The 10938-nt window shown below is 46.7% G+C and overlaps 1 protein-coding gene across 2 annotated transcripts in view; it reads right to left on the reverse strand.

Moving 5' to 3' along the window:
- Positions 1-984: 984 nt before the first annotated feature.
- Positions 985-10938, reverse strand: part of LOC106591416 (A disintegrin and metalloproteinase with thrombospondin motifs 17) — a 199407-nt gene continuing 189453 nt past the window's right edge. For both annotated transcript variants that reach the window (XM_082957904.1, XM_082957903.1), the window contains 2 exons: positions 6467-6644; positions 985-6253 (listed from right to left, as the gene is read on the reverse strand). In XM_082957904.1, the coding sequence (XP_082814030.1) occupies positions 6102-6253; positions 6467-6644 (330 nt within the window). In that variant the 3' untranslated portion in view covers positions 985-6101. The remainder of the gene's footprint in view (positions 6254-6466; positions 6645-10938) is intronic.

The following is a 10938-nucleotide window of genomic DNA, read 5'->3' on the forward strand; positions in this document are numbered from 1 at the left end:
GCCACAACCACAGGGTCTCCATAGCCACAACCACAGGGTCTCCATAACCACAACCACAGGGTCTCCATAGTCACAATCACAGGGTCTCCATAACCACAACCACAGGGTCTCCATAGTCACAATCACAGGGTCTCCATAGCCACAACCACAGGGTCTCCATAGCCACAACCACAGGGTCTCCATAGCCACAACCACAGGGTCTCCATAGCCACAACTACAGGGTCTCCATAGCCACAACCACAGGGTCTCCATAGCCACAACCACAGGGTCTCCATAGCCACAACTACAGGGTCTCCATAGCCACAACCACAGGGTCTCCATAGCCACAACCACAGGGTCTCCATAGCCACAACCACAGGGTCTCCATAGCCACAACCACAGGGTCTCCATAGCCACAACTACAGGGTCTCCATAGCCACAACTACAGGGTCTCCATAGCCACAACTACAGGGTCTCCATAGCCACAACTACAGGGTCTAGGCATAAATTGGAATGGTATCATATTCTACCTGTAGGTACCAGAGTTGAAACAAGACCCACATGCCTCGGCCCCTCTATCCGTAACCAGTATCATTCAATTGCAGGCCAGGCCATAGAGTTTTATAGAGGGCCCACTTGCCATAAATCCTATTTTAGCATGGACATCACCTCACCATTGAGGAGTTACACCTTTTGAAGTAGTCAACTTGGTGGGACTTTTTCAGTCACAGAAGCCATTATGGCAACAATGCAAATATGTGCCATCTGTCTAACTCTATGGGCCGGTCTCAGCTGTTAAAAGAGATTCTCCGGTAGTTTTGTATACTTTTTAGCCAGTAGTTCCGAAAGTAGCATTCACGAGCCATAAGTGGTCCCAGAAAATCGCGTACTAAGTCGCATACAGTACGTGCAGATATGTGCACCACATCATTTCTCTCTCTCTCTCTCTCTCTCTCTCTCTCTCTCTCTCTCCTCTCTCTCTCTCTCTCTCTCTCTCTCCTCTCTCTCTCTCTCTATTTCTCTCTATTTCTCTCTCTCGCTATATCTCTGCTGTGTCCACTGAGCCGTTGGGCCCACCCTCCAACCTCATTGAATAACTGTGCACGCATTTGCTAGCTGTCACTCAAATATGAGGGGCTGAAGCTTATTGGCTAGAACTCAAATTGCTAGGAGGCTGGCCCACCAGGGGGGAAATGTCAGGAAAATGGCTTGGCACAGCTTCTAACTAGGAATTTCTGCCTAATTGAGGCAAGACAGTAATTCTGCTCATAGATTATGCATGTATGAACTACACATTGACACATCCAGCCCAAAGTGGGAGGGTTACAAAATACTTTCTTATTCACAAAGTACCGGAGCATGTCTTTAACCGTGATGTTTTCTTTACAAGTCTGTCTTCAAAGTGTGAACAGTGTGACCTTTTCAATGAAGATCTCACCACTGACGGCTCGTACCACAGAGACATGCATCAATTACACACACGCATGCAAACACACACACACACACACACACACACACGGTACTGCCAGGGTGGTCCTCTGTCCTACATGTTCTGAACACGTAGGTAAACAGTACCATGTTAGATTGTTTGATTGATTAATGGTTCCCTGCTCTGAAGGGTTGGGAATGTGGGACTCAGGAGCTCTGAGAGCTGGGCTGTTTGTTTTCTCTGTTCTGACCTGGGCCCATATCAGCTCTTATCCCAATACTGGGGATTCTGCCTGGGGTCTGCCTGGGGGCCAGGGTCTCTGCCTGGGGGCTTTCTGGAGGCCAGGGTCTCTGCCTGGGGGCTTCCTGGGGGCCAGGGTCTCTACCTGGGGGCTTACTGACCTGGGGGTCAGGGTCTCTACCTGGGGGACAGGGTCTCTAACTGGGGGACAGGGTCTCTACCTGAGGGTCAGGATCTCTACCTGGGGGTCAGGGTCTCCATCTGGGGGCTGCCTGGGGGTCAGGGTCTCTACCTGGGAGCCAGGGTCTCTACCTGGGGGCTGCCTGGGGGCCAGGGTCTCTACCTGGGGGTCAGGGTCTCTACCTGGGGGTCAGGGTCTCTACCTGGAGGACATGGTCTCTACCTGGGGGGCAGGGTCTCTACCTGGGGGGCAGGGTCTCTACCTGGGGGTCAGGGTCTCTAACTGGGGGACAGGGTCTCTACCTGGGGGTCAGAGTCTCTAAATGGGGGACAGGGTCTCTACCTGGAGGACATGGTCTCTACCTGGGGGGCAGGGTCTCTACCTGGGGGACAGGGTCTCTACCTGGAGGACATGGTCTCTACCTGGGGGACAGGGTCTCTACCTGGGGGACAGGGTCTCTACCTGGGGGTCAGGGTCTCTACCTGGGGGTCAGGGTCTCTAACTGGGGGACAGGGTCTCTACCTGGGGGCTGCCTGGGGGCCAGGGTCTCTACCTGGGGGCTAACTGATTAGTCATGGTGGTCTCCATAGACCACAAAGAACCAGGCCAGAAATATAGATATACACTACATAGCCTGGTAACTCTAGATCTGTTTCTGCTTCAGCCAACTCCAAGAACCAAGAGAACTAGGCCAGTGACATCGATATACACTACAGAGCTGAATGTTACGTAATACCCTTGGAAAGTGATTAAAGCGTCAATCAGCAGTTAAAACAATCAAAAAAGTCTGGAGGAATGTAACTACTCTCAAATTCATAGACCGAGCTATGGATGCAAGGACTGACCATCCATGATATGAAACTGCTCATTATAACCATGTTTCAAGGCTTTATAGTGTTTGTGGAGTAAAACAAGCATTTGGGGTTCTGATGGAGTAAGACAGTTGACCTGAGCTCATTTATAAATCAAACAATGTATGTAGCAACTGCAGATTACCCCTTTAAATCATAATCCGTAAAACGTGAACACAACTGCAGATTACCCCTTTAAATCATAATCTGTAAAACGTGAACACAACTGCAGATTACCCCTTTAAATCATAATCTGTAAAACGTGAACACAACTGCAGATTACCCCTTTAAATCATAATCTGTAAAATGTGAACACAACTCGAGACACTTCGTCATTTTTGGATAAAGAATGTCTGTGATAACTAACTGTACATTATTTACAGTCAGTTATCTACTGCACCATCCTTTTGTAGCAAACATAACGCTGCCTCCATTCATGTTTACATGTTGATGCTTGTGACGTCTACTTTTGTCACACTCATGCACAAGGGCAAGCTGTTGAAATCGGTGTAAGCCTCACATTGTGTTTGAATGATTGTTTAATAGTTAAAACCAATTTCCAGTTTGATGATGTATGGAAATGTTAACAAGCACCAGGTTTGGAGTAAGTGTAATGTTTGATGATGTATGGAAACGTTAACAAGCACCAGGTTTGGAGTAAGTGTAAAGTTTGAAACCAGAGACTAGTTTACGTCACATTTGGTACATCGTCATGATGACGCACACCTCAAGCACCAAGGGAGGACAACAGACATACACATGACACAGGGATTTTTGTTTTACAACGAACCTAACAATCTAGCTGCAACCTGCTTCACCAAGATAGCTCAGTTGGTTCATGGAGCGTAGTTGGAGTAAGGTGTTAACGACACTGGGTTGTGGGTTCCACTCACATATACAGTACTGAATACACTGTATGTGGTTAGCTGTAGGACAAAAGTAACTTAAGATACATCTAATCTTCTCTTAAGTTACACCCCCACCACTGCACTGTCTCCAACATTGGATCCTCAAGAGAGAGACAGATGCTACATGGGCTGTCCAAGGCCTTCAGGTGAGCCTAGGGAATAGTGGGTCTCCTATCGTTAGCTTGATCATTTCAATGTAGAACTACAGTACCTTACAACGGCTCCTGGCTAGTTTTAAATAACAACAACCGCCAAAAAATGACAATGACATCAACAAAAAACAGCAACAAAATGCAAGTACACCTAGTCTATCGTGGAACTAAGGGACAAATCCTAACTTGAGATCCAAACGTGGAACCAAGACTTAGCTTATGGGTTGATGTCAATGCGAAATTCACGTTATCTCAAGTCATCAAGTTACGGTTTGTCCCTAAGAGAAGAAACCAGGGTCATGTTCATTAAAGCACACAACGGAAAAAGTTTTCAAACGTTGCAACAGAAAAAAGAAAATTAGTGTTTCTTATTGAATAACTTCAAGTAGTCCCTACCTGTTTCAGTCCATCTGGTGCCTAATGAACACGAGCCAGGTCTCTTGGCCCAGTCTAGTGGCTTGGTGAATACAGGGCCAGCTGAACTAAACACAAGAGAATATGCAGTCCCACTTTATCTGAATAGTCCCCTACAGATCTACATGCTCAGATGACAAACTACCATTTGGATGTATTACATGTCAACTGCACCTCTGTTAACATGCAATAACAAAGTACTTACAGGTCTTTCAATGTACGTGTGTGTAAGTACTGTATGTATGTCACAGGCGGCTGGTGGCACCTTAATTGGGAAGGACGGGCTCATAGTAACAGATGGAACGGAATAAATGGAATGGTTTCAAACACATCAAACACATGATACCATTCCATTCACTCCATTCCAGCCATCATTATGAGCAGTCCTCCCCTCACCAGCCTCCTGTGAGGTACATACATTATATCTATGTAAGTAAGGGAAAGGGGAATGGTATCATGTATTTGATGTGTTTGAAACCATTCCATTTATTCCATTCCATCACTATGAGCCCGTCCTTCCCAATTAAGGTGCCACCAGCCGCATATTCTGCATATTCTCTTGTGTTTAGTTCAGCAGGCCCTGTATTCACCAAGCCACTGACAAGACTGGGTCAGTTGGACAACCTAGTCTGTTGTACAACTGAATGTATTCAACTGAAATGTGTCTTCCGCATTTAACCCAACCCCTCTGAATCAGAGAGGTGAGGGGGGCTGCCTTAATCGACATCTTCGGCGCCTGCCTTGGTCAGGGGCAGAACAACAGATTTTTACCTTGTCAGCTCAGGGATTTGATCCAGCAACCTTTCAGTTACTGACCCAAAGCTCTAACCACTAGGTTACCTGCCGCTCCAAGTAACATACAGTTGCTCATATTCAGCCACCCTAGCTGTATTCTTTTTCTCCACAACTTCGTGGTATCCAATTGTTAGTAGTTACTGTCTTGTCTCATCGCTGCAACTCCCATACGGACTTGGGAGAGGTGAAGGTCGAGAGCCATGCGTCCTCCGAAACACAACCCAACCTAGCCGCACTGCTTCTTAACACAGCGCGCATCTAGCAACCTGGTCAGCGTGCACTGCGCCTGGCCCGCCACAGGAGTCGCTAGTGCGCGATGAGACAAGGATATCCCTGCCGGCCAAACCCTCCCTAACCCGGACGACACTGGGCCAATTGTGCGCCGCCCCATGGGCCTCCCGGTCGCGGCCGGCAAAGACAGAGCCTGGGCTCGAACCCAGAGTCTCTGGTGGCACAGCTAGCACTGCCTTAGACCACTGCGCCACCCGGGAGGCCATGAAAATCGGACATGTTTTGATAGTTCACTGAGCATCTATAGACAATCTGACAACAATGAACTTTCCACATAAAGTGTTATCACATATGTTAACGCTAATGTTAAATCACACTGTACAAGAAACGTTGACGTGACAGGCTACCCACCGAGAGACTCCCCAGACTTCGAAGTCCCTCGCTTTGGTTTACAGCAATAAAACAAGTTAAAGAAGGTTTTCAAGTCTTCATGACAACAGCAAGCTTATGATCCCACTTGAAATGGTCTCTGCACTCATTTCCACTTTTTTCTCCAAAATTGAAAGTTCTATAACTAATAATAAGAATATGAATAATTCAGTAAAAACATCCGTAACTCTTTGCTTAAAGCCGGCCGGCATAAAGACCTGCCATGAGACTCTTACAATATATTTGTATCATCTCCTGAAGCAGTCTAAATAACAGCCATTTTGAGTCGGTTAACATGCTGATACATAGAGAGACATATCATATCATAAGCCTTATTATAACACATTATAAAGGCTCATTCATGCTTATAACGACTTACAAAGCATTATACCCGCAAGCTTTAAGTCAAGTGTTACAGAAGCATCTAAAATCGTAGCACTAGGTGAAGTGTGTGTCTGTCTGTGTACAGTATGTGTGCGAGTGCTTTCATCATTAACTCTTGCGGGGTGTTTTGTTGGCGTAGAAGTCTCTGCAGGTGTCACAGCAGCGCTGGTACCATCTCATGTCCTGGCACAGGTTCTTCTCTCGGATCACACGGCAGTACACAGTCCACTGGTCTCCTGTGCACTTGTAGGTCAGAGCAGCTGGAGAGGAACAGGGGCACAAGGACACAGGGGCCACGTCAACAGACAGAGAAACACAGTACACACATGTGCACCCACTTATGTGTACACACACACACACACACACACACACACCACACACACACACACACACACACACACACACACACACACACACACACACACACACACACACACACACACGCACACACACACACACACAAACTATGTTACCTAATCTGGGGGAGGTGATGGTGTTGACGTTGACTTTGTCATTGCAGGCCTCCTGGTGACAGGGCCGGTAGGTGGGTGGTCTGAATACCACGGGGCAGTCATTACCGTGGCGACCTGTCACTCTGTGCATACATTGGACCACTCTGGACTGCAGGCCCTTCCCACAGGATGATGAGCACTGGAAAGATCCAATCACTTGAGTTACTTTCTCTTCCAAACTCAAGAGGAAGTATTTTGACATTGAGAGCCATTTGTAACAGTCTTCCATGTCTATGTCCTAGACTTTTTAGGACATAATCACTTCCTAATACTTTTAGCCTTCACATTTTAGGTAATTGTAATCTTCCATAGACCTAGTTGCATCCCAAATGGCACCCTGCTCCCTATATAGTGCACTACTTGTGACCAGAGCCCTATGTACCCTGGTCAGAAGAAGTGCTACATTTAAGGAAATAGGGTGCCATTGGAAACACATCCCTATTGTGTATAGGGGGCCAAATCACTTCATGACTGAATGTGAGAAGAGACTGGACCTGAATAACAGATAAAGGTGTAGTGTGGTATTTACTAGTGGTGAGATAATTCCAAACAGGCCTAATTACAGATGGAGGCTGTGTTCTATATTTGAATAGACTGATTTACGAGTCCTAAATACCCTGTCAGAGTGCTTCGTCTCAGTAGTAATATATGCTCTGAGGCTAAGATCCATCTCTGTCCTCAGGCCCTTCCCCTAGCTCCTATCTCTTCAGTTATCACAGATCTGAAAGGACTAGATAGGTCTAAGTAGCAGTATAGGTGTGTCATGAAATTGGCCTGTGGGTAAGGTTTATGACCCCCCATAAATACCTTTCTCCCTTCCCCTCTCTCTCTGACCCTACTGAAGGACTGTTAAATAGCCTTTGTTAAATATAGAGAGTCTGGGAACATCAAACAAGTGGGGGGAAAGGAACCATATTTCGGTAATAGAACCAGTTGGAAATATGCGTTGGAACTTAATGAGTATGGATGTCAGTTCGGTTGTCATCTGAGACATTATGACTGATGACAGGACGACATAAACTGTACCTGGGAAAGTCCACACATTCTAGTTATCAAATTCACATGGAATTGTTGTGCAATTTAAATGTTTGATATTGAGATTGTTTGTTAGGAGATTAAATGTAATTTTAGTTTCCAAATGAGAGAATTGGGTTTTCATAAGGAAAGTGCCCTGCTTAATCAGTGGCCCGCCCCTGTGAAGAGACAGGGGTTATAAACGATGAAACACACCCTTCTCCCCTTGCCACTATATAAGACAATGACACAAAGTAACCAGGGTTCCACTACGTGAGGTCTGCAGCCTCTGCGTTAAAAGGACACACATGTCAAGTACAGAACTAAGCCAACCTCAGCGTGAGCTTTGGTTGTGAATGGTATGAACTTTGAACTTATTCACTACAGAAGTGATACTTCCTAGCCGTTGAGTTAGCAGCGGCCGCTGTAGACGTGGGCTAGGAAAGGACGAACGACGGATCCAGTCTAACACACGACGAAGATACCACAACGTATCCAATTTACCACCAGAGACATTCTTCCGAGGACAGGAAGATCTGTTGGCCAACCCGGCCAGCATCTACGACCAACCTACCGAAGCGCAGTTCAGAGTAAATATTTATTGCATTTTCCTTTTCCAAATGGGCGGTAATTTAGAATGCATAAGATTCTGTATTTACGATAGCATAGCTGCTGTTTCTTTTGTTCCTCAGTCTTCCCGCTCTTTCATTCAAGCCCAACCCCCTTTCTTTGTGTAACAAGCTGCCATGTCGGCTCCGTCCACCAGGGACGTTTTCTGTATGACATTTGACATTTGTATTCTGTGTATATGTAATTCTGTGTGATTAGTTAGGTATTTAGTAAATAAATAATTAAACCCAATTTTGTATTTCTGATTCAACTTGTTAGCCAGGGTTCGTGAAGATAACCAAGAATTTACAACTTTCATTATGAGACTGAAAATAAGATGAGGATTAATATTGACGGTTTTTAAGAGTTTATTCGGAAGATAACGGCTCTATAAACACTCTTCCATGGTGTCCCGACTTTCTAGTTAATTACATTTACATGATTAGCGAATCAGGTGATATTAATTACAGAGAAAGAATTTTATAGGATAGCATGTCATATCACTTAATCCGGCATAGCCAAAGACACGACAGGTGTGACCACCACTTTGGCTTTTTAGGGGATGGAGCCATCACCATATTGCTTAGATCTACCCAAACCAATCAGATCTGTAAAGAACGAAGAGGTATGGGGCTTGGAGAAAGGGCTAGAGGTAAGGGGCTTGGAGAAGGGGCTGGAGGTAAGGGGCTTGGAGAGAGGGCTAGAGATAAGGGGCTTGGAGAAGGGGCTAGAGGTAAAGGGCTTGTAGAGGGGGCTAGAGGTAAGGGGCTTGGAGAAGGGGCTGGAGGTAAGGGGCTTGGAGAAGGGGCTGTAGTTAAGGTTCTTGGAGAAAGGGCTAGAGGTAAGGGGCTTGGAGAAGGGGCTAGAGGTAAAGGGCTTGGAGAGAGGGCTAGAATAAGGAGCTGGAGGTAAGGAGCTGGAGGTAAGAGGCTGGAGGTAGGGGGCTGGAGGTAAGGAGCTGGAGGTAAGGGGCTGGAGGTAGGAGCTGGAGGTAAGGGGCTAGGAGAAACAAACATGGATTGGTGCCAAAGAAAGAGGACTTTGATATTCTAAGCTCGGGAAACACCAGAGGCGACAGACAACAGATTCCCATTGTACACAGGCCTGTGTCTTGGCAGCCAACAGCTATAGTCTCGTCCAATGATTAACACTGAACAACAGTGGTTCCCAGGCCCTCAATTCAAGAGGGCGGATTTACTATTCGCTTCACAGAGAGGCAATTAGTGGAAGCCATTTCAATAGCTAAACGGCCCGGTGTTCTACCAAAGGACTTGTTGACTTGACACTGCTCTCTCCTTACTGCTGCGAGGACTGCTAAAACGATCCGATGATCATGATCCCACATCTCTATAGGTAATTAGAATGATTCTCAGAAGGTTTTTTCACCAAGCTTTCATTATCGTGATGAACATGATCACAATGAGATAAGTCTATGATATAAGGCCCTGGAGAGACACACACACACACAGAGGAAAGCACACACATACTGCCAAACACAGACACACACACAAACACACACACCCAACCCCCCCCCCCCCCCCCCCCCCCCCCACACACACACACACACACACACACACACACACACACACACACACACACACACACACACACACACACACACACACACCACTGCTAAGACACAAACAAACAAATTAAAACACAAACAAAGAGACAGAGAGAACATTATCTGAAACATCATTAGGAGACAAGCTGATGGGGACACGATCATAGCAACACTCCCATAAGACTTTATCTGTATCCCAAATGACACCCTATCCCCTATAGAGCCCATAAGGCTTTGGTCAAAAGTAGTTCACTATAAAGGGAACAGGGTGGCATTTGGGATGTAACCTAGCTCTAATATCATAGCCACATCCCTAGAGGCATGACCTCCTCATAACTCACAACAACACCACAATTGAATCAGCAGCTTATCTGAATGATATTCTAATTCATGCTAATAGACTTATGGTCTGATAGTGGTGGGAAGAGAGGAGATGAGGAGAGCCGGTCAGTTTATTGTCCAGCGTTGGGGGAGTGGGACAGAGGAGTAATTTGAGGACTTTAAAGGGGCCATTGGGGATTCAAAGAACAACAACAATGGACACCCCACCACGTATCTGAGTCATTAGTTTTAAATTCCAGAATTCCCCTTTAACATCATTAGGAGAGAAAATGAGGTAATACATTCAGGATGGTTAGAGGGTGGGGGGGAGTAACACTATTAGCACAGGGTCAGAACAACACACCAGATATAAGCTAAATGGAGGCCAACAGTTATTCCTGTTATTAGATTTCCAAAATGAGAAACTGACCAAGACGCTGGCACCTGAATGTCCTTTCATCAGGTACGTGACATTAAAACTTTTCAGACAGAAAATGGGTGGCATGGTGGAAAGTGAAACCCATCCCCAGCTCTCTCCCAGTCCCATCTTCCCCAGCTCCATCCCCAGCTCTCTCCCAGTCCCATCTTCCCCAGCTCCATCCCCAGCTCTCTCCCAGTCCCATCTTCCCCAGCTCCATCCCCAGCTCTCTCCCAGTCCCATCTTCCCCAGCTCCATCCCCAGCTCTCTCCCAGTCCCATCTTCCCCAGCTCCATCCCCAGCTCTCTCCCAGCCCCATCTTCCCCAGCTCCATCCCCAGCTCTCTCCCAGTCCCATCTTCCCCAGCTCCATCCCCAGCTCTCTCCCAGCCCCATCTTCCCCAGCTCCATCCCCAGCTCTCTCCCAGCCCCATCTTCCCCAGCTCCATCCCCAGCTCTCTCCCAGACCCATCTTCCCCAGCTCCATCCCCAGCTCTCTCCCAGTCCC

Source organism: Salmo salar, chromosome 11, assembly GCF_965601325.2.
Source record: "Salmo salar chromosome 11, fSalSal1, whole genome shotgun sequence".
NCBI classification, from domain to species: Eukaryota; Metazoa; Chordata; class Actinopteri; order Salmoniformes; family Salmonidae; genus Salmo; species Salmo salar.